This window comes from Haliotis rufescens, unplaced genomic scaffold (assembly GCF_023055435.1).
Source record: "Haliotis rufescens isolate VD_foot unplaced genomic scaffold, xgHalRufe1.0.p SCAF_16, whole genome shotgun sequence".
Taxonomy (NCBI): Eukaryota; Metazoa; Mollusca; class Gastropoda; order Lepetellida; family Haliotidae; genus Haliotis; species Haliotis rufescens.
The window spans coordinates 6,007,734-6,032,902 of record NW_025963846.1 but is presented as its reverse complement, the minus strand read 5'-3'; the positions used below and the strand labels follow the sequence as shown (position 1 = coordinate 6,032,902).

General features: G+C 40.5%; 1 protein-coding gene across 1 annotated transcript in view; it reads left to right on the top strand.

The window, feature by feature from the left end:
* LOC124120720 overlaps window positions 1-16,792 on the top strand; it is a 44,406-nt gene extending 27,614 nt beyond the window's left edge. The window contains exons 9-20 of the mRNA XM_046483599.2: window positions 759-825; window positions 1,896-1,976; window positions 4,367-4,465; window positions 5,716-5,818; window positions 6,100-6,153; window positions 7,330-7,397; window positions 7,856-8,040; window positions 9,757-9,810; window positions 10,265-10,325; window positions 11,662-11,886; window positions 12,381-12,458; window positions 13,517-16,792. Of these exons, the coding sequence (XP_046339555.2) occupies window positions 759-825; window positions 1,896-1,976; window positions 4,367-4,465; window positions 5,716-5,818; window positions 6,100-6,153; window positions 7,330-7,397; window positions 7,856-8,040; window positions 9,757-9,810; window positions 10,265-10,325; window positions 11,662-11,886; window positions 12,381-12,458; window positions 13,517-13,596 (1,155 nt within the window). The 3' untranslated portion in view covers window positions 13,597-16,792. The remainder of the gene's footprint in view (window positions 1-758; window positions 826-1,895; window positions 1,977-4,366; window positions 4,466-5,715; window positions 5,819-6,099; window positions 6,154-7,329; window positions 7,398-7,855; window positions 8,041-9,756; window positions 9,811-10,264; window positions 10,326-11,661; window positions 11,887-12,380; window positions 12,459-13,516) is intronic.
* The last annotated feature ends 8,377 nt before the right edge of the window (window positions 16,793-25,169 follow it).

Below are 25,169 nucleotides of genomic sequence, written 5' to 3'. Positions count from 1 at the left end.
TCCTCTGGGTTATTTTTTCAAAAAAGGCTTTATAAATATTGAACAATACAGGATTTATGGCAAAGATGTAATAGAGGTAGAGGATTCGCGAGAATTATGAACATTGGGATTGGTTATTTAATGGGGGGTGGGGGGGGGGGGTGGACATGTAAAACTGTACATGTATTCTTGGTTGAAGGATGAAAAAATGCTGCATAAAATGAATGGGGAGAGGGGGGGTACAATCTGTAAGTGCCAACTGAGAGCATGTTCACTATAACTCTCACTCATGTTAATGTTATCTCAGTTCTATGGTTGCCAGGGGTTGCCCAATCTCCTGAATGTGCGGGTCATGATGACCCCTGTTGCTGGGTCACTGTCATTTCTGCGAATCTTTTTGAATAAATCAGTATCTATTTTAAGAATATGTTTGTCGGTATCTATTAAACTCTAATCTTACACCTTGAAATACCACTCCTACATGAAGTACAGAGCCTGTCGTCTTGCTGTTATGTTTACACTGTTGCATGTCTGACCCCACAACCTGCCACTCAGAATATCCCTGTCAAATGCTGAGTAGTATATTTGGCAATAGTGATGCTGTGATAACTCCATTATTGAATTACCGACCAAGACAAGATGAGTCAACAAGATTAACAATAGATTTGCTCACATTCTTTGTTTTTGTTTGTTTTAATGCGCTTTGCATGCTGTTTATTTTACGTATTTTGAGTTGTGTATTTTACTTTATGTGTGCTTGTTGTCTAATTGTTTGACAGACCCCAGAAAGTATCGTCCGTGAGCTACCCAAAGCAATGTGTGATAAATTTCTAGATTTGTTTGAAGGTAGGCAAAGACATCTTTGTAATACAAACATATTTTTATAAAATTGATATCTTTCTACAGGTATCTAAAATCTGGATATATGATATTATACCTGTAAATATTATGAAAAAATTATTTGTACGCTGACTAAGTTGATTGACATTCCTGCCAACTGACACACTATCTTTCTGTATTTTCAGTTGATTATTTTCATTTTGTTTCTCTTTCACTGCCTTTGTTGTCCATTTTGCCTTCATTCTCATCCTGCATGGTTATATTAACATTAGTGTACTTCTCTAATGGAAGATATGTTGGTCTAGATGTCATGTGTTGATTGAGATGTTGTCATGTGTAGGTCCATATGAAGTCATATGTAGGTCCATATGAAATCATGTGTAGTCCATATGAAATCATTTGTAGGTCCATATGAAATCATGTGTAGTCTGTATGAAATCATGTGTAGGTCCACATGAAATCATGTGTAGATCAAGATGTCATGCGGAGGTCCATATGAAATCATGTGTAGGTCCATATGAAAACATGTGTAGGTCCATATGAAATCATGTGTAGATCCATATGAAATCATGTGTAGGTCTATATGAAATCATGTGTAGGTCCATATGAAATCATGTGTAGATCCATATGAAATCATGTGTAGGTCTATATGAAATCATGTGTAGATCAAGATGTCATGCGAAGGTCCATATGAAATCATGTGTAGGTCTATATGAAATCATGTGTAGGTCTATATGAAATCATGGGTAGTCTATATGAAATCATGTGTAGTCTATATGAAATCATGTGTAGGTCCATATGAAATCATGTGTAGATCAAGATGTCATGCGAAGGTCCATATGAAATCATGTGTAGGTCTATATGAAATCATGGGTAGGTCTATATGAAATCATGGGTAGTCTATATGAAGTCATGTGTAGATCCATATGAAATCATGTGTAGGTCTAGATATCATGTGTATACCAAGATGTTGTCATGTATACGTCCATATGAAACCATCACACTACAGATCAGTCCAATGTGCTCGCAGGTGATGGAGATATTTGATCTAAACCATTCTATTGCATTTGTTGCAGAGTACAAGAAGTCACTGCCCAGACTACCAAGGTTTTATGGAGAAAATGGCAATGAGAAAACTAACACAGAAATCTCAAAAGGTGGGAGTTACTATACAACATGGACTGGAATAAACATACCATGTTCGACGTTATAAGCGCCCCGTTCTAATAAACGCCCACGGTGATATTTGCTAATAATTATATTGGCTAGTGAACAATCCCAATTAGCACCTCTTCCGAATGATCAATGTACACAAGACTTATTTATTCATGTATAATACACACTCATGTTTTATATGCACCCTTAATTATGGGTAATTAAATTCTGGAAAAATATATTTGTTGTGTATAATATGCACATACTTTTCTTTTGTATCATTTCAGGTACACAAATGTAGAAATGTATGATCTTTCAAGTCTGTTTTTTTTTTCACCAAAATTATATTCTAGTAGGAGCCCCCTACTTCTAATTTTGAGAGCGCCCTGGGCGCTTATTACATCAAATACAGTGTGTCTAAATACTAGCATTCTCACATACTTTGACATTTGTTAAGATCCAGGTTAGAGTTGGTCTTTAGCAACTCATGACAACCGTAACGGGACTAACAGGATCGGGTTGTCAGGCTTGCTGACTTGGTTGATGCATGGGGCAGGTGACCCATAGATGTTGCCTGCCCATCTTCAAAATTACCTACCCGCATTCAGATGTTATAAATATTGATGAATCGCTAAATTAAGAGACAAATCGCATCTTGAGTCAGTTGAAATAATGCAAAACAATCACTTTAGAATCTACGAGGAGTTATGATAAATTTGAATAAGTAAGTAGTCTTAAAATTATCTGCTAGACAGTCAGGCTTGTGGAGGGAAATGTCCCTCAGCCCGACCAAAAAGTTACCAGCCATGGGCTGGCAGGCAGGCAGTTATATCAGACACTGGGCACAGGTAACTCAGTCATTGAAGGTACCACAATGTGTGAGCAGAGTTGCATCCCTTAGTCATGCCAGTATCCAGTGATCCTGGAAACCCTGATAAAAAAAGACAAGCAGACTTTGCTAGAAAGATAAACTTTATTGATTATCGCCAAGGTTTTGTTCAACACCAAAGACTTATAAGGTCCACAGGGACGGACAGTCATGTGAATTACCGGTCCAAGCCTAATTTTACCAGGGTTCATATCATGTCATATGGAAAATATATGTGGATTTTGAATGTGTGTACAGGGGGGTCGGCTAAAAGGTTGGGCCCCTTTATAGACGGCGTTATGTGGTACACTACCCTCACCATCCACGTGGACTCACAGGGGGGTCGGGTAGCCTAGTGGTTAAAGCGTTTACTCGTCATACAAGACCCGGGTTCCATTCCCGACATGGGTGCAGTGTGTGAAGCCCATTTCTGGTGTCCCCTGCCGTGATATAGATGGAATATTGTTAAAAGCAGCGTAAAACCATACTCACTCACTCACTCACTCATGTGGACTCACAACTCTGGTGAAAATAAAGGCCAAAATCAATTAATCAGGGCCAGTGATTATATACAGGAAGTTGTGTGACTTGCTTGTCGAAATATAAAATGTGTGTCTCCTTTAAGTGTAAGTCTTTATCAGAATGAAGAACAGAAATTGATGGAATATTTGCTTAACGAAGGTGTGAAAACTTACTGTCTAGAAAATGTCCTGTGTGTCCATTGATTCTTCTTCAGCACCGGGCTTCACTCCACAACACAATCTGCACACAGCCATACCTCCACATAGAGTTATAACATCTGTACTGCTATCTTAGCGTTATGGGGACACAGGTGGCCCAGTCGTCTAAGGCGCCGCAATTCGCTGTGCAGAGTTGCGTCCCTTTGGCACGCCAGAAACCTATGATTGTGGGTTTGAATCTCGGTTCGCCCCGATAATGTTTCTAGGTTTGTCAGCACCATACCCGTGCTCGTGGGTTTCACCGAAGTGGTAGACGTCTCAGACCTGTGTCACTTCGGGCTTTCCTCCCACATTAAGCTGACACGCCGCGATATAACTGGAATACTGTTAAAAGCGACTTAACCCAACACACTCACTCACTCACTCTTTGCGTTATGGAATGTGGCCCTGGGCCAGATTCCACAAAGCTATCGTAGTGCTACAACTGTCGTAAGTCTATGTTAAAGTATAGGAGTTATGATCATCTTAGCGCTACGATCATTTTGTGGATTGGACCCCTGCTTTGTAGTTTCTGAAATATCCAGTGGGACTCCTGACTTTCTGTCCACTGGGTGACATTGTACAAAACAACAAACCTGTCGTAAGTCCATGTTAAAGTATAGGAGTTACGATCATCTTAGCGCTACAATCACTCATACATGTGGAACCTGGGGACTGTGCCTAGACAGCACATGTAAGGTGTATCTATAGACATGATGTATTGTAGATTCTATTGTGTTTATGCTCACAGTTGAATCAGAAAGGTTTTGTCTCCAGTCAATCACTATTTCCACCTTCATCCTAGATTATCCTTTACTGCCGAGCAACAGCAAATGGACCAAGAATATTCCAGAATTTTGCAGCACGTGTACAGAGAAAAACACAAACGCCCATGTGCTTGATGGTATGTACATAATCAGGACACATTGTATCCTATGTGTTTGATAGTAGGTGCCGTATTCAACATAATAAGCTCCCTGCTCTAATAAGTGCCCACAGCAATATTTGCTTATATATTGGCTAGTGAACAATCCCAATTAGAACCCCTTCTGATTGATCAATGTACTTGAGACTTATTTATTCGCGTATAATACGCACTCGTGTTTTACATGCACCCTTAATTATGGGCAATTAAATTCTGGAAATATATATCTGTCGTATAAAATCATTTCAGACTGTCAGCATAAACCACGAAATTTATCTTTCAACACTTTTCACCAAAATAATATTCCAATAAGAGTCTCCTATTTCTAATTTTGAGTGCGCCCTGGGCGCTTATTATGTCGAATACGGTATATTTTGTAGAGCACATTATATCCCCCAGTTGGGTTTCCATGTTAGAATAGGTCTTCAGCAACCCATGGGGGTCATAAGAGTTGACTTAGTGGATAGTGGTTAATAGCGTGTCAACTCACCCCGATGGAGTGAATAGTTGCTCATACTGTCAATAACCGGAGTATCTGGTCTTGATTTGAATAAACCCATGAAGCTCCAGTTAGAAGAGGTTTTCAGCAACCCATGCTTGTCGTAAGAGTTGACTTAGTGGATTGGGTGCTCAGGCTCGTTGACTTGGTTGATGGTTTGTCAACGCACCACAACGGAGTGGACAGTTGCTCATGCTATCAATCACCCAATTATCTGGCCTTGATTTGAATAAACTCGTAATGTTCCAGTTAGAATAGGTCCTCAGCAACCCATGCTTGTCGTAAGAGACTTTTAACGGGATCCGGTGGTCAGGCTCGCTGACTTGGTTGATAGTGTGTCAACGCACGCGGACGGTGTGGATAGTTCTTCATAATATCAATCACTGGATTATCCAGTCTTGATTCGATTAATTACATATTGTGTCAGTGCACTGTAAGCATGGTTATGGCAGTAGAGAGGAGGGTTTGAGATACTGTACAAGAAGAGTTATACCACTCACTCACTCACTCATCAGGAACATGTGATGTCAGTACCATCATGATCATGCAACTGAGGACTAAGGACAGTTGTGAAAACACTGTCCTGCAGAACACAAATTGAATCAAGATGCTCTGCTAATGAGTCAAATGTGCTATTTCGATTTCGTGAATTAACAAAACTTTGTCGTGTAAAATTAGCAAATACCCCCAAGATCTGTGCCCTCCATGTCACTTTATGATCGCCTTTCAGATAACCCGTTTACATTCTGGGTGATCCCAAGTCTTCACCACGCCTGGACAGTGTTTGATCTACAGCAGGACCACACCATCACGGGCATCACGCTGTATGGCTGGTGAGGGCACCTGCTTTGTCAATCCATTGTTAGCCGCAGGGGAGAAAACTCTTGCCCAGTCAAGGAGTTGGTGCAAATTGCCTACCTGTGGCTTTAGTTTGCTCTTAAACTTTCATTGATTGAGACTACTCCATTTCAAAGAATTTTGTCATTTCAACTGTAAAAGATTACTGATATATCCATATTGGAGTGAAATTGACCATTAAGACAGATGTCGTCATTACTTTGTGAAACTGGATTATAGTTCCAAGTTTTCGACATTGTCAACTTATGTGTTACAGGCACAGTACTCAGATGGTGAAGAATTTTGAACTGCAGAAATCGGATAACGTGAAGTAGGTTGATAGGAGTAGATACTGAAGTAGATGGTGAGGACTAAGATAGAGACACTTGATGTGTGCCTCCATTGATGCGGATGTAGTAGATGAAAGCCTTTGTGAACATTGCCTGTGACAAAAACACACATCTTTCTATATACACCATTATGGGGTGTGTGGGTGTGTGGGTGTGGGTGTGGGTGTGGGTGTGGGTGTGGGTGTGGGTGTGTGGGTGTGGGTGTGGGTGTGGGTGTGGGGGTGTGGGTGTGGGGGCGTGGGCGTGTGGGTGTGTGGGGGTGGGGGTGGGTGCGTGGGCGTGTGTGGGGGTGTGGGGGTGGGTGTGTGTGCGGGTGCGTGGGTGTGGATGTGGGTGTTGGTCAGGTGGTTATACTGATCTGTGCTGTGGGTCAATGGATCTCAGGTGTGTGTGAGGTGATTTGTGTGTGTGTGTGTGTGTCAGCCGATGTGTGTATGAGCTTCATGTGTATGTGTGTGTGTGTGTGTGTGTGTGTGTGTGTGTGTGTATCTGGTGATGTGTGTGTGTGTGTCAGGTGATGTGTGTGTGTGTGTGTGTGTGTGAGCTGGTGTGTGTGAGCTGATTTGTGTGTGTGTGTGTATCTGGTGATGTGTGTGTGAGCTGATGTGTGTATGAGCTGGTGCATGTGTGTATGTCAGGTGATGTGTGCGTGTGTGTCAGGTGATGTGTGTGTGTGCGCCAGGTGATGTGGGTGTGTGTCAGGAGATGTGTGTGAGCTGATGTGTGTGGGTGTTGGGGTGTGTGTCAGGTGATGTGTGTAAGCTGATGTGTGTGTGCCAGGTGGTGAGCTGGTGTGTGTGTGTGTCAGGTGATGTGTGTGTGAGCTGGTGTGTGTGTGTGTCAGGTGATGTGTGTGTGTGTGTGTGTGTCAGGTGATGTGTGTGTGAGCTGGTGTGTGTGTGTGTGAGCTGATGTGTGTGTGTATGTGGGTGTGGGTGTATGTGGGTGTGTGTGAGCTGATGTGTGTGTCAGGTGATGTGTGTGTGTGTCAGGTGATGTGTGTGTGTGTCAGGTGATGTGTGTGTGTGTGTGTGTGTGTGTGTGTGTGTGTGTGTGTGTGTGTGTGTGTGTGTGTGTGTGTGTGTGAGCTGATGTGTTTGTGAGCTGATGTGTGTGTGTGCCAGGTGGTTGTACTGATCTGCGCTATGTTTCACCAGGGGTCCCTGGAGCACCTGTCTGTCCGGAGTGTGCCAACTGGAGGGCAGCACAGACCCAAAAGAACCTGGTGAGTGTTTACTTTGTTTCCTTCCAGCCTCTTGTCATATCGATTACTCACCAAATCACCTGGCCCAAATTACACAGCCGTCCCATCAGCCCCCCAACCACGCAGGTGCTCACTGAACCACCCAAATCACATAATCCACTCACTCACTCAACCTCTCAAAAACCCAACAACTCACTCACCCACCAGCTCACTCACTCTTCACAGAATCACTCTCATCTGGACAGTCAAACAAACATACACCTTCCCATAACTCACTCACTCACTCACTCACTCACTCACTCACTCACTCACTCACTCACTCACTCACTCACTCACTCACCCTTCCACTCAAAATCACCCACCACCTCACTCACCCTTCCACTCAATCACTCTAATCTGGACAGTCAAACAAACATACACCCTCCCATAACTCACTCACTCACTCACTCACTCACTCACTCACTCACTCACTGTTTCAGGGGCACCCCAGACATTTAAGGGTTTCGAGGTGACGTGTCAGTACCTTCGCCTCTACATCCGCAACAACCACGGCGGCAGCTGCATCTGCTTCCAGGGGGCCCAGCTACACGGCGTGGAGGGGAAGGTGAGCTCCATCTTGGACAGCAGCAACATCGTCGACAACAAAGACAACATCATCTGCCAGGTACATCCTTGTCTGCTCTGTGATAGTGTGAGATGTTGGCCCCAAGACATAAATGTCACAGATGTTCCATTTAAGCAATATGACATTTTATCACACCTCCATGTCAGAATGATGAGATCTGATTGGTCCACGTGATCTTGATAAAACACTGTGTAACCCCGCATTGGAGGGTAAAATTTTTCTCAGCGGGGGAATAAATCTCCCGCCAAGAGCGCTACAGGCTGCACGTGCATTTCTGAGAGACAGAATAAATCCTTTCTACCCTGCTTCAAAGCAATAAGCCGCACGCTTTTTCCGAGTCAATGGATGTCACATGACATAGCGCAAGCTAACCTCAGCTCAATCGAGCAGCTGTTTTCTATCAATTTTGAATTTATTTGAATTATTTTACAATGTCATATTTAAACACGTCGGTAAGATAAATTCTTTGTAGCAGGATCACTCGGGATACATGGGGTTTTATGCGTCCCTCGTTAGGTTTTATACCATGTGCCCCGCCTCCGGTTTGTGGTATAAAACCTTACACGGGACGCATAAAATCCCATGTACCCTGAGTGATCCTGCTACAACTTATAGTGTAAAATCCTAGTCTACTGACAGCATACTATTAAGAAAGTTAAGGCCTTTGTCATTCAACTCAAACAACACTTTCTATATTTGCAATAACCAGTTTATCTTCCCAAGGCAAGAGAGTTAACTGACAATGAAAGACCAGTTTCCACCAGTGCCGAACTAGGCTGGAATTATGGAGTTATATTTTGGCTTGACTAGCGAGTCGTTGCATAGTCGAATCAAAATCACGGAATGAAATCAACATCCGGTTTGTAAACTGCCATGTAGATTTTGGTCGATTGCAGGATTTGCAAAGCATGTGTACCGCCAATTCTGCGTAAACAGGCATTTTCCAAAACTTTTCATGCTTTTAATCAAGGTGCTGAAGTGATTTGATGAGAACCATTTTATCACAATATAGATTTTTATTATCGATCAGATCGTCTTGAATGGGCGTCCCATTTTTTTTAAGCAAATGCAAGTGATATGAGAGATGGAATCTGATTGGTCAATAGGAGGATCATAACACGTTACAGCCACTAATGGTGATATGATTGAGCCCAGAAATTCCAGCCTAGTTTGGCAAGGGTGGAAAGTCGACTTTTTGAAGTCAATTCAGCAGTCAAACCAAAGTTTCATTTGGTCAATTACATGCTTTGGTATTTCTTTCCTGAAATCTTCCTTTTTTGACACCCAGTGTTGACTAATATTCCAACATTCCACTCACTGCTTCTCTAATATTTTTGCATCCATTATTTTTACTGTTTTATGATACCTCCAAGGGCCCATAGGATTTTTTAAAAGAATTGTTTTTCTGAAGTCACATGTTGTCTAGTATATACTTCCAGGAATGTAACAAAGCTTTTGGCCATGAGAGTCATGCCAATTTACACTTGTCAGAGGAGTACACAAAGTACGTAATCTAGACTACCAGTTGTCAGACTTTCATTTTTGTGGAAGCTTCAGTGGCTGAGTGGGTTAGATCACTGACTTTGTGTGCTGGCGATTAGGTGCCTCACCCTGGCAGTGTGGGTTCGAATCCCGGACGGGACTCAACCCAAAAAAACATGAGAATCTGTACTTTACTCAGAAAGTGTTATCCCGAACATTACATTTGTTACATTTGACCACTTTCTAAATGGCATTGCGTGTTCATACTGCCAGGAAGCCAACACATACCTGAGGCTACTGAAGATGGAGGATGATGCAATTAAAAAGGTTAGTTGGCATTGTTCATATGATCCACAATATTCTTTAAAAAAACCTGTTAAATCTGTGAACACTGTGGCTGTATTCAATTTTTGGTGAAAATACAACATAGGTCACAGTTTTCGCATCCTGAAAGAGGGTCCCAGCAATGGCCTCTCTAACAAACTGCCAAAGAATTCTCATTATTTATTAGTTACCATGGAAAACATATTAAAATTATCATTTCTGCACATTTCTCAACGTTTTTTTGCCTTTATCATTATGAAATATGTAGTAACTATAGATATCTAGAATAACATAAGGTACATGTGTGGCATATTTTGAATTTTGACAATGCTATTTATATGCCACTATTCAGGTGAGATTCAGAACCTTGTGGCTCTGCGTTCCAGATGTTTGTATGGCAAGGCTGTCGAGTGAAACTATTGCAATGATTGTTACATTTGCTGTAACTGTTTTTCAGATCTGTGGGTCCGAAGATACAACAGAATTACTTAAAACGCTTCAGAATTTGAGAGAAAATGGTGAGTAACCATGGTAACATGATTTATAGGTATCATCTGAATCAGAACCCATCAAATTCATGCATGAGCTACATGTTGTCCAAGCTCTTTTTGTCAGGTTTATGCACTAAATATATGTATTTACCTAAACCAGAGTGAGGGAGAATTATTATAGATATATGATTCGCTGCATCTGGCTTATTTGTTTGCTGTGTTCAGCTGTGATTGTCTGGCTGTTTGATCAGTGACACTGTGTATAGTGTTGACGTCTTCCCAGGGCAAGAGTGTACTCATGCCGGTAGAAACCATTATGACTCAAGTCAATGATTCAGTGTGCACTCAATATTCATTCTCAGCTCCATGGGGAGCATGCAACACAAGCTGTCTGTGCAACACTAGAATGTTGACAGTCATTTTACCGTCTCATCCTGCCAGCTACCGATTCACTTCTGGGTGAACAGAGGCATGTTTCCAACAAAGTCACTTGTCTATTGTGACACGGGTGGCCCGGTCGTCTAAGGCGCCGCGATTCGCTGTGCAGAGTTGCGTCTCTTGGGCACGCCAGAAACCTATGATTGTGGGTTCGAATCCCGGTTCGCCCCGATTATGTTTCTAGGTTTGTCATCACCATACCCGTGCTCGTGGGTTTCACCGAAGTGATAAACGTCTGAGACCTGCATCACTTGGGGCTTTCCTCCCACATTAAGCTGACATGCCACGATATAACTGGAATACTGTTAAAAGCGGCGTTAAACCCAACTCACTCACTCACTCACTCACTCACTCTATGGTGACACTACATGTGCTGCATGTGCTTCAGTGTGGGGCAGGACTGAAACAATAGAAAAAGCTGCGGAAAACATCCCATCCAGATCTTCTGTTTATAGATCTGAATCCTGTATTTCCCCTGATCCTGGTTAATACACAGTTTATCAGCAACATACATATGTTTGTTGTTGTAAGGCTAACAAAAATAATAGTTTTGGATCTCAGGCACCGCCCACATCATCATAAAGTTTGCCCAATTTTTTTTTTTAAATCCTTACATATTCCAAGTCCTACTGTATTACAGTATTTTATTCATCAAGGAATACATTAATGTAGGGAGGCCCTTTGCCAGGTAGATTGTACACAACTGTTTCTTTGGTTACATACTAGTTGCAACCCCCCTCCCCAAAATAAAAAAAACAAAACACTGCCTGCCTGCACTATATTTTCAAAAGCCATTGCCTGAGAACCAATTCTTTAATTTTCTTAAGCCTAACCAAAGAGATAAAAATCTACATCCTACTTCCTCATCATCAGCCAACATGTTCAAAGTCGACAATCAACTTACTCGCTCACATTTTTCTCCCAGAATTCCCTCTGTCCACCCTTGACTGGCTCCGAGTGCCGATCACGCTGACAAGAGCAGAGGAAGAGCTGCCCGACTTCAGCGTGCAGTCCGACCCCGATGTCTGCCAGATGGTGGAGGCGTATGTGGACGGCGGCAGGCTGGCGGGAAACACCCGTGTCAGACTCATTCCTAGCGACAACGATGAAGCATCCATCGCCATCTTCTCGGGCATCTCATTCAAAACAGGTACTGCAAACTGTTGGCATTGTTGGCGGGTAATGGAAAGTTATGTATGTCTTCTTGAGAATTCATTTGTCATTGTGTTTTAAGGGCGGATCCAGCATTTGTAAAAGAGAGGGGTCCAAAATATCAAAATCCTCTCTGTCATTTTTACTGCCTACAACATACTTCATTTGGTTTTCAAAAGAGGGGGTCCGGACCCCCTGGATCTCCCCTCTGGATCCGCCTATGTTATGTGTACTAGCAAGAGGAATTTAGCTAACAAATCAATGAATAATTTTGTTTTTTCGTTTTTTGGTATTGCCCTGTGACATTAAGGCATATTGACAAGACCTATGTTAAACAATACAAAGTGGTCTGACTTGGTGAGTAGTTCATGACTGGTTTTCATCGCCATGGTAAACATCTACAGCTGGTGTTGTTTTCCCCCAACTGGTCGCATGCTATGACTGACATGCTGTACACAGTGGCTTTAAACCCAACTCACTCACTATTTTCAGCTGGAAGTTTTGGCATCAAAGTTCGCAGCCTGGCCAACCCAGAACTGTTTGTGGAAGCTCCGGAAGTCATTGAAGTCCGTAAGTTGTCTTGGAGTCTTACATCACTTGTTATGTACCAGAGAGGTCAGTCCAGTAACATGTGATATCAGAGAGATCAGCCCATTTATACATGGGATATCAGCCAAGGTCAGTCCAGTTATACATGTGATATCATCAGAGGTCAGTCCAGTAATATGTGGGATATCAGCTGAGGTCAGTCCAGTTATACATGTGATATCAGCCGAGGTCAGTCCAGTTATACATGTGATATCATCAGAGGTCAGCCCAGTTATACATGGGATATCAGCCGAGGTCAGTCCAGTTATACATGTGATATCATCAGAGGTCAGTCCAGTAATATGTTGGATATCAGCCGAGGTCAGTCCAGTTATACATGTGATATCATCAGAGGTCAGTCCAGTTATACATGTGATATCAGCCGAGGTCAGTCCAGTAATACATGTGATATCAGCCGAGGTCAGTCCAGTAATACGTGGAATATCAGCTGAGGTCAGTTCAGTTATACATGGGATATCATCAGAGATCTGTCCTGTAATATGTTGGATATCAGCCGAGGTCAGTCCAGTTATACATGTGATATCATCAGAGGTCAGCCCAGTTATACATGGGGTATCAGCCGAGGTCAGTCCAGTTATACATGTGATATCATCAGAGGTCAGCCCAGTTATACATGGGATATCAGCCGAGGTCAGTCCAGAGTTATACATGTGATATCATCAGAGGTCAGTCCAGTAATATGTTGGATATCAGCCGAGGTCAGTCCAGTTATACATATGATATCATCAGAGGTCAGTCCAGTTATACATGTGATATCATCAGAGGTCAGTCCAGTAATACATGGAATATCAGCCGAGGTCAGTTCAGTTATACATGGGATATCATTAGAGGTCGGCCCAGTAAAATGTGGCATATCAGCAGAAAAGTTTAGTTCTCCATTGAAATCATGAGAGCTCAATTCAGTAATACATGTGATACTATCAGAGGTCAATTCAGTAGCATGTGGTATCAGAAGCGAGGTCAGTTCAGTGATATGTGGTTTATCAGCTGAGATGTAACACAATGTGTCTTTGTTCCAGGTCCCGCCAAGAAATCAACAAGTGAAATTGATGCAGCATTTGACGAGATTCAGAACATGCTTCAAGATCTGACATTTTGAACGGGAAACTGGTGTCATGTGACAAGTCATGTGACACAGTTACAATCTCAAGACTGAAGGACTTTAGTACAAGGCACCATATGTACAAAGCTATAGATCAGCTATCCTGTCACCGTAGACTGCCTGACTGTTGTGTTTATGTACAAGGCTTGGTGTACAAAGTACAAATGTACAAGGTGATATCAGTCAAGGCATAGCAGCTATCATGGCTATGCACTGTGGATATTTCCTTCAAAGTTATAACCAGAAAAAATGGCAACAGGGTTGTATCACCTGTGTGTTTCTGTATCAACATGTGTGAACGTGTGAGTACACATGTGCTCAATACACCTAGGTGTATTTATGTGTCCAGATGTCTGTATATGTGATACCTGTCCATGATGTACCTGTTTGTATGTATGTATCGTCCTGTAGGTAAATGTGTTATGCCTGTGCACAAAACACCTGAGCGTAATTATATTTTGTTGTGTTAGGACCTGTGTCCCTCATTCGCTGTTGTGTAAGTTTATAATGTCAGCTACGCCAGTGTGTTTGTTTGAAGGTATACTGTGAATCTTGAACTTAAATGAAATTCTTGAGCGTGAATTAAATGCGAAAAATGCGAGTGGTCTTCGCTTGCATTGATTAAACCTTGCAATTGTATCTCAAAATGACTATCAACAATAACACAGGCTTCACATTTTGGACAGCAGAAATACCATAAAAACATAAACCTTGGACATAAAAATAAACAACTATATATTTTCCACATCACTGTTTTTTGAGCAGCACTTGTAACAAGTACATAATAATGTCATTCAAACACAAGCCATTTACTCTATATATACTAGTAATTTCACTGGGGTGGGGGGTCACATTCATATCAGAGACCATATCGGTGTATGGTCTCTGTTCATATTGAGTTGTATTTTTGGCTAGGGGCCAGCAGTCGCGACCCGTGAAGATTCTGGGGTAGAATAGGTCTTCAGCAACCCATGCTTGCCGTAAAAGGCGACTAACGGGATCGGGTGATCAGGCTCGCTGACTTGGTTGATGCATGTCATTGATCCCAATTGCGAGGATCTATGCTTATGATATTAATCACTGGATTGTCTGGTCCAGACTCAATCATTATAGGCCGCCATCATATAGCTGGAATATTGCTGAGTCCGGCGTAATACAACTAACCAAATAACCAAAATATGTAAGCTGTGCAGAGTTGCATCCCTTGGGCACGGTCATTGTTGTGGTCTTTCAGTCCAGCCAGGCTGTCACTGACCTGCTGGTTGTTGCGTGTTCATCACCTTATGTTACTCCAGCCATGTGTTCTATGTACCCCATCAGTTATCTCCCTTGTGTACACCTTCCATTCACACCCTCCATGTGTGTTCTATAAACCATGGATATATCGTTATACATTGATACCATAACCAATTACAGGTGATGTGATGATGCAATGAAATGTAAATGGCATAGAGTGTTTTTCCAACAAAATGTTCTTGCTGTCTTGCCTAATACTACATACATGTATATATGTACATACAATAAGGTCCACAATGGCTTGGTGGATATAAGCATTAAATAGAACATTGTAGTGAAGTGTCTTCGCTAGATCAGGAGCTTTGTTGTGTGTCTGTAAGCATGAGGGCGGTCGGGTAGCCTAGTGGTTTAAGCGTTGGCTCGTCATGCCGAAGACCCGGGTTCGATTCCCGACATGGGTACAATGTGTGAAGCCTATTTCTGGTGTCCCCCGCCGTGATATTGCTGGAATATTGCTAAAACCATACTCACTCACTCACTCACTGTAAGCATGTATGTTAATACAGGAGGGTGTGGCATTGGTGGTCCAGAGGTCAAGGTCACCCCAAGGTAACCAGGATCTGCTGATCTGGGATTCCAACATTGTTATGATTCTTAACCTGTCAGAGCCATACCTGTGTTTGGAGGTTACATTTAACGAGTAAGTGGCTTTTATAGGTCACTTTGGGCTTCTCTCCTATATAAGCGGACATGTGACATAATTTGTATGCTGTTCAAATTGACATAAACCAAACTCACTCACTAATCCTGTAGATATGGATAATATTTACAAACTATACCACTAACAAAAAGTAATGCTTATATAGAAATATGAAAGAATCGGGTGGTCTTTAACTGTTTTAGCTGTCGCTATTTTATATCAATATCAGACGAGTGTTCATGTGAAATTTCTGTTTATAATAAGAGGAAATTACAGTATTATCAATGAAGAAGTTAAAATTTACAAGTGTTGAAATGAGAGTTCCATTTGCAGACAGATGCACTAGTAGTGATGCGAACTGTTCATTCTCATAAGTAGGATGTCTGTTTCCATGCCTACAAATACCCCCTCCCCATCTCAATGCAAGCTCTTCAAAAATAGATGTCAGTAAATGTATGCTGGACTCCAGATAGTATTTGAGCCATTGAGTTGACTTCTAAAACATGTGTTTGTTTGCTGCCCCAAGTGGTGAACATACTTAGTATATAACAATATAAATGTGTAATTAACAATACGCAACATGTGGTGTTAAATGCTGTTAATGATATTTCATTATTTTATCTCAAGTGAGAAATTTGACCTTTTTATTGGTCATGTTTGTTTTATGATTTAATGCAATGATTATGATCACATTGCTTTTAATATGTAATAATATTCATTGAGCAAGTCATCTTTCAATGAGATAATCCTCAAACACATCGCCATAACATACAAATATTACCCATTGTGGCACTGTATTCAGCTGCATATTGATGAAATGTGTATAAGAATAGAATTAAAAAAATATTCTTCAATATTTAATGAAGTCAGTGGTGGTCTAAATATAATCTAAACAGCTGATGGACCAATCCAAGTTCAATACCTCATTGTTGGTGTCACCAGCACCTGCCACTCCTATTTATTGTTGAATTGGTTCTTAAAGAATGATGATGGATACTGTATTCAAGTCATTGCTACATTGTGAACAAGGGATAGCAACAAATAAAATGTACCTACATGTAAGCAGCAAATATACATGTCATATGACAAACACCAGCGAGTGTTCCTGTCCATGGTCATCCTAATTTACTTGGCCCATGAAGATCCAGGGTAGAATAGGTCTTCAGCAACCCATGCTTGCCGTAAAAGGCGACTAACGGGATCGGGTGGTCAGGCTCGCTGACTTGGTTGATGCATGTCATTGATCCCAATTGCATGGATCGATGCTCATGATGTCAATCACTGGATTGTCTGGTCCATTCTCAATTATTTACAGACCACCATCATATAGCTGGAATATTGCTGAGTGCAGTGTAAAACAACAAACAAACCAACAACCAATGTAATTTACTAACTAGAACCACTGTGACATTAGAACCAAGTCTCAATTCTAGGCTGGCTGACCTTGTGTGTGATCACACCCAGACAGTGTGACTGTGTTCTTACTGCTGTTTATTTGCACACTCACTCACTCCGCTGGGTGGCCCTGTGGTCTGAGGTGCAGTTGTTCTCTTGAAGTTTTACTCCTGTGTAGACGTTGCATTTGTTGTTTTGAATTATTGAACAGTTCAATCATCCACAACATCATTGTATGATCTGGTCATGTGGTAACTTGCCATTGTCACAATGCACTTAACCACCCACTGCAGTGTTCCTCCTTGGACAGTTTTATTTCCCTGTCTCAATTCATCAATGTCGACTAATGATAATAATGACATACTGTTTCTACATACTAAACAATAAATATTGAAATGTACCTTTTTGCTTTGTTATCCTTTTCATCACTTTTGTTGTGGAGGATCTTAACCCAATCAAGTACTGGAATCTCTACAAAGAAAGTGTTGTCCCAAATATAACAATTCGTTACATTTGACCACTTTCTAAATGGCATTGTGTGTGCACATTTCAGTACATTTTGAACTAAAAATGGCTAAATATTAACCCAAAACAGGTTTTTGTCAATATGACTGCCCTATTGAATTTTCGATCAGGAAAATATTAACAATATTTTAGCGAGTAATTGCCCTCATCATCCTTGTAAGGTTATAACCAAAGGTTTCATGGAAAATGTCACAGTTGGAATACATGTGAACTTGTGAGCTTGGTCAGGGTGCATTAACTTGATAATATAATATGTTAACAGTCAGATGTCTTGTCCTCTCTGTACAAATAGCATAAAATGTTCAGAGATAGAAAAAATCCTTGTATCACTGTTGTGTGAGAATATGAGAGGTAGGTGGTTTAGGACATTCTCATAACTCATATTTCACTAAAGACGAGCTTCTCAAATACCTCCCAAACTCTTGATCATAAAATTATCATATTTATGTTAGGCAGAAAGACGAGAAAGCGCGTATTCGTGAAAATAAAACACAAGGATGTGAAATATGCGGAAGAACGCACCCTGTTTCAGTGGCAGGTTCCGGCAACAATTATACGTGCATTTCGTGGGAAGCGACCACAAGTCATCTTCATGTAGATATTCTTTGATAGGCCTTTGTCATTCATGCAGATATTCGGAATAATGTAACTATTGTTTATGTAGAAGGGTTTGGTTGTTCAGGGTGTTTTATTAGATCGTTAGATATTCTTGGTGACATTGGTACACATCCTATTTCAATATATTTGATGTCAAAAGAGGTTCAGCAATACCATTATAACTGCGGGATGCCACGGGACCGTACAACAGTTTCCTAAATGTATTGCCGTTCCGTGTCGCCATGGTCAGTTTAAGTCAGAACTCTGCAACTCGGAGAGGCGTGAGAGTCCGTCGACCGGTACTCATTACCAATATATACAGGCATGTACTAGCGCACACATACAAGTATTAACACATCCCAAGTGTAACCCGTGAAGATCCGGGGTAGAATAGGTCTTCAGCTACCCATGCTTGCCGTAAAAGGTGGATATGCTTGTCGTAAGAGGCGACTATAAGGGGTCGGGTGGTCAGGCTCGCTGACTTGGTTGATGCATGTCATCGTATCCCAATTGCGTGGATCGATGCTCATGTTGTCAATCACTGGATTGTCTGGTCCAGACTCGATTATTTACAGACCGCCGTAGTCGCCTTTTACGGCAAGCATGGGTTGCTGAAGACCTATTCTATACCTCTCTATACCCGAGACCTACTGACCGGTTAGTCATTATTTATTGATTAGCTTCCTGCTCCGTTTCTCCCCCTTAATGTGTTCTGTCTCTGTTGATTTATTAAAAGGCAATGACAGAATCGATACTATAACTAAAATAACCGCCCTTCTAAATGTTGAATTTGTTACAATTTTTATGAGGTTTTGGGAATGCATTTTTGCATTACAAAAATACTATACAATTTTGATGTAGATAAAATAGTAAATCGATTTGCATGCAAGAAATGCCTTTGTATAAATATTAATAAAACCAATATCATGGTACATGGCGAATGGGTTAGATTAGATGTCCTGTATATAATTATACAATAGTGCACTTAGGTTCTTACGTATTGGTTGAGACTGTTAGGTATACCATCAATAGATTTTCCAAGAAATGGTTATAATATGATGCTAATTAATGACAGACATGGAAACAGAAATTGGGTAACAGACGTAACACAATGTTTTATTGTTTAAGGTTGGATATAGCTATATGTCGAATGATCAATATGTAGAATCCTACCAACCCCCCCCCCCCCCCCATAATGTGTCATGTCACAAACACAGAAACTGAAGGATATATATATACAAAATTGGGGTAAATCTTTAATAGTACCAAATATATATTATAAAACGTGCACACCAAAGACTAATCAGTCTTGAAACAGAATCCTCTGGTTGTAACAGACATTATGGTGGTGAAAATTACAACAATGAAAAAGTATATAGATTATGTAGCATATAGAACTGTCTATGTATGTTGAACCATATTTATCTCTTTATAAATGCAAGAAATTTCGAATAGTTCTAACTACATGTCACTGTTCTTCACACACACGTATTGTTATATGGCAGTGTATTTTATTGTTAAACAATGATTGTAACTGTATTACATTTTTTTTCTGTTTTTCTGAGCTTTAATAGAAGTTCCTTGTATTGTATTTGGACAATGATTAGTTGTCAGGAATGTAGTACTAGTTAATGTAAGCAGACTCGATTATTTACAGTCCTCCGTCATATAGCTGGAATATTGCTGAGTGCTGCGTTAAACAACAAACTACAAAAACAACAACTTGCCCTTTTTCAAATTTACATGACCGATATCAAGCTACAAAAAAATCAGTAATACTGTTCTGTTTCAGAACTGAGATTCACCTCCATGGATTTCTGTAATTTGTCTTATTTGTTCCCTCTACAACTAGTTGTCGTATAGTGACATAGCTGTATTGCAAGAGGGGCAGTCGGGTAGCCTAGTGGTTAAAGCGTTGGCTCGTCACGCCGAAGACCCGGGTTCGATTCCCGACATGGGTACAATGTGTGAAGCCCATTTCTGGTGTCCCCCGCCGTGATATTGCTGGAATATTGCTAAAAGCGGCGTAAAACCACACTCACTCACTCACTCACTGTATTACAAGTCAAAGCTTCATGGCTCATTTGGAATCAAACATGGCACATTAAATAAACTGGAACAAGTTTTACGAGAATGTAATCATGTGTTGTTACGATATTTGATTGGCAAATAGTTTGCTAGTGCCCCAGATAGGCAATAATTTGCATACAAATACACTAGTAAACCAATCAGATTAATACACGTCGAGGTCTGACGGGTCAACAACGAGAACCAGGCTTGTTTGTAACGTGAAGTAGATCTACTGCCAGCTCAACGTTATTTATAGTAACCACGATCAGATTAAAGCTGTTGACGTCTTGAAACAAAGGTTAGTTGACAGAGAATGGGTACATATATCATAAATGCCATATTGTGACTCGTTAAAAGTCATATTTGTTGTCAACACAACGTTTTCACGATCGTAACAGCTTCAACTATTAAATAACACGATATTGGAATCCCTGATAAAATAACAGTCTCAGATACAGTTTCTTCCTATCTTTGCATCTAACTTCTTTTAAGTTACGCCATCAGGTATATTTTAATTGAATCACGGAAGATTTAGGAGAAAATATGTACAGCTGATTGCAATTTTCGGTTTAGTTTACATGAAAATACACTCGGTAATCTTAATGCTTGCATATAAAACAATGCCCAACAGAATGGTAAATACAATTTAAATGGTAAATCCAACATCTATTAATATTTAATCGCAAATTTCACATTTGTATCGATCAAGTTTGTTATCACCTGTTCGTTCACCTGAATTCCCTAAAGGGATATGATGTAGGTTTTTTGTACAGCGCATAATACTTGTAAAAATAATCCCCCCCTCCCCCAAAAATACTGCATCCCAAAGAGGTGTACGCATTATGCTTGTGTGTACACTTTACTCAAAAACATAGTGAGCTATTGAATTATAGAGTAGCCTCTCTTTGCTTATTAGCGCACATGGTCGGGATATCTACAATTACATCACCAACTTTTAACGTACTTCGGATCATGTTGCACCAATCTTAGGGTTTTCTGCGGGGGCACGCTAAAGATGAAGGCGGAGGGGATTCTGATCATTCATTTACTTTTCTTTAAGAAAAACGAGACGTTAAACCCAATTTACTTATCACATCTTACCCGTCCACGGACATGCTAGACATTGTACAATGTATATTACTCGCTTGACTTTCTAAATCGTACTTGGCACGGGCGTCGGGCAATGGTATTTGTTTACCCCTGTCTGTTGTGAGGAAATTTAAAACAAAATCGTTCAAACATAACGTCTCAGGGATAACGGATTTTGCAAGGTTACAGGTGTAGCACTTCCGATACAAACATTTCGAAACAGACTTTATCAGTCCAATATGAGGGCTGTAGACCGGATGTGCGGCCACCTCTGTCTGTGCACATCGTGCTTATCGTGTGGAGTCGATTAGGACGACAGTCGGTGACAAGTTGTTGTTTCCACAGGCGAGTCATGTGTCAGTCTGGATTGCAACACGTCGTGTGTTTTGGGACAAAAATGAACTGTATTGGAACCGCTGACACAAATGACACATTTTGTGCACATAATTACAATGTCGATATAAATAACATTTTCTATTTCTGGTGCTCCCCGCCGTGATATTACCGGAATATTACTATGAGCGGCGCAAAACCATACTCACTCACGAAATAACACGTGACGCTGTCTGTCGAATAAAAGAACATTTTATACTTTCTGTGGATATGAACGTTATAGTATATTCAATCGCGGATACAGCTTTTTGAAAAAGTTGGAAAACACGTCACGCCCACTCAACCACCACCCAAACACCAGATCCGCAGAAGACATTACTTTTCTCGCGTGGCAATGACCCCTATCTTTGTCGTACGTATGTTTCTCAACACAACTTGATAAATCAAACTAACATCGCCAGGTAGATGTTCTCAGTATTCATAGGAAATTGTACGTAAATTGTCGTGCAAAAGAAAGTATACACCTGAAAAAATGGATTGGACCAAAACATTACAAACATTATCAAAATGTTACAGGGCTGAACAAAAAACAATCACCACAACACTGGAAACTTAGGGCCTAAAGTCCAACTATGGTACCTGTATCTAATACATTATAATCAAATAACCATTTCTTGTTTGTTTCATTTTTATTCGTCTTTGAACATTGGTCTTTTCTTCTTTGAGAGGCATTTAGAAGTTGGAGTATTAAGTAAGGATAAGAAATATGGATGAACAACTTCTTTACGGATCATTACAGTAGAGAGAAAGTAATACCTTCCGGACAAAAGCATTCCTGTGGAGCGTGGAGCACCAACAAAAGCATTCCTGTGGAGCATAGAATTTCCAACAAATTCCTGTGGAGCATTGAATTTCCAACAAAAGCATTCCTGTGGAGCATTGAATTTCCAACAAAAGCATACCTGTTACCTTCCGGACAAAAGCAGCCCTGTAGAGCGTGGAATTTCCATCAAAAACATTCCTGTGGAGCAAAGAATTTCCATCAAAAACATTCCTGTGGAGCAAAGAGTAAAGAAACAAACAAAAGCATTCCTGTGGAGCAAAGAATTTCCAACAAAAGCATTCCTGTGGAGCGTTGAATTTCTATCAAAAGCATTCCTGTGGAGCAGCATTTCTATAAATCTACTCGTGTGTGGGTTTTAACCGCTGAACCTGTTAACCCTTTCACCGAAATCAATTCGTTTATAAACATTTTTCTCTACTTCATTCACGTTTCACTAAGTGTTAAAGACGCATAGAGTAAAGAAACAAACAAAAGCATTCTTGTGGAGCATACCACAGAGGTCAGTCAATACCTTTCACATAATAGAAGCAAATTTTGCTAAAGGTGACCAGCAGTAAGGCTGGCTCTGTATATATTCGCTCTGTTCAAACATCTAACTATGTCACCGCTCACTAGTATCAATACACTAGAGGTAGCTCTCTCTCACCCACTCTTTATACGCAAGAGTAAATCTATTCGTGTGTGGGTTTTAGACGCTGAACCTGTTAACCCTATAACAATAACATTCCAGGATCAACGTGTCATCCACTTATTAAATGTATGGTACGATGAATACTCAGTAACCAATGAAACGCTAAGGAAGACAAAGTACACCAATGAAATTCAATTTTATAGAAGTTAAGCAGTGTTAAACTGTTGAAGCTTTCATTCGTGCTTAAACAGCGATCTTGTCAACAAGACGAAATCTTCACGCCAGTATACATCTCGAATCTGATCATGGGAACCCGAACAACTGACAAGTATGTATTTTTTTACACCAGAACTTCAGTGTTTAGTCAACATTTTTCTACTGAGATTGTTATTGAAGGAATAGCATTTAACTGTGCTGAGCAGTATTACATGTATAAAAAAGCTTGTATGTTCAGTGATTGGGAAACTGCGCATAAGATTTTAAAGTGTGTTTCTGCTGCTGAACAAAAACGTTTAGGTAGAAGTGTGAGATGTTTTAATCAACGCCAATGGGATGTTGTGAGTTCCAATGTGGTGTATGCAGCATCTTCAGCTAAATTCTCTCAGTCTGTTTTTCTGAAGAAACAACTGTTAGACACTTTTCCCAAGATCTTGGTAGAAGCGAGTCCATATGATCGTGTGTGGGGTGTGGGTCTATCACTGCATGACCCTAATATTCTTAATCCATCTAAATGGAAAGGCAGTAATAGACTTGGTCAGATCTTAATAAAGGTTAGAAATGAAATAATGAACACAGAGTCAAGTGAAAACTGATGGTTTTAAATGTGTTACAGTGATGTAACTTGCTATTTTGAACAGCGGCAAGAAAACTACATTCTACTCATGGAAGCAGGTCATGCGGATGCCACACACTCTAAATGAACCAGTCATAACACAATCACCTGAGTGGTTTCAAGATAAGGAAGAATGCGTGAAAGATGCAAAGAGAAAATTTAAAGATGAATACAAGGCAACAAAGAGAGTCATTATCAAGAAGATGAAAACCTTACCACTCAATGCTGATGAAGTAGATATGGCTACAAAACTGAAACAAGCAGAGGATCTTCTCACGATGAGTTACTCTTTAGAAGTGAGTAAAATGATCAGTCAGCTCGCATGTGAAATGTGTATTCCTTGTCTGTTTAATGAAGAAAGTGATCCATTATTTTTGGGAGATCATTCTTGTCGCATGACGGAGCAGGAGCAGGTTGATAAATACTTCAACGCGGCACTTGAGGATATGGACAATGAACTGGTAATAGGAAAATGGATGAAACTTGTGATTGATGATCCACATCTGTGCACAATGCCTGCTTTCAATTTAGTACCTTACCAGTGTAAGGACTATCGTGACAATACATTCAAATCACCTGAATGGGTGAATGGTTTGAAGCAATGTGTTGTAAAAATGTTGAAGTTGCAAAAACGCTTGTAGACTGTTTCCATGTCATATTATTTTATCAGTACCAAAATGAAATGTGTGTGTATGTGTGAGTGTGTGTGTACTTTAGCAATATTCATACTATGAATAAAACATAAATTATGCTTACATCTTTGTTTGTCTTCTTTTGATAGTTATCAAATGGTTGTTCTTTAATAGGTGTCTGTTGTCAGTGCTTCTCTCATTTCATCATGAAGCCACAACAGAGAAAGGTGCTAACAAAGAAACAGGAGAAGATATTAGAAAGTTACTATTTTAACCCGCTTGAACCGGGAGCTTTTTATGGGCCTGAGAAACTTCATAGCGTTCTGAAATTAGATCGTCAACCAGATCTCAGACTGAGCACTGTGAGACGTTTTCTGAACAAACAGGACGCCTACAGTTTACACAAGCCACCCAAACAGAGATTCAAAAGGCTGAGAGTTCGAGTGAATTCTATAAATGAAATGTTTGATGTAGATTTGACTGACATGACTCGTTACAGCAAGGAGAATAATGGCGTGCGTTATTTACTGGTGGCTATTGACATACTGAGTAGGTTTGCTTTCGCTCTACCTTTAACAAATAAGAGACCAGAGACAGTATTGAAAGCTTTTAAAGAAATTATTCAGGAACGAAATCCAATGAAAGTACGTGTGGATGGTGGTTCAGAGTTTAAAGGAGTATTTAAA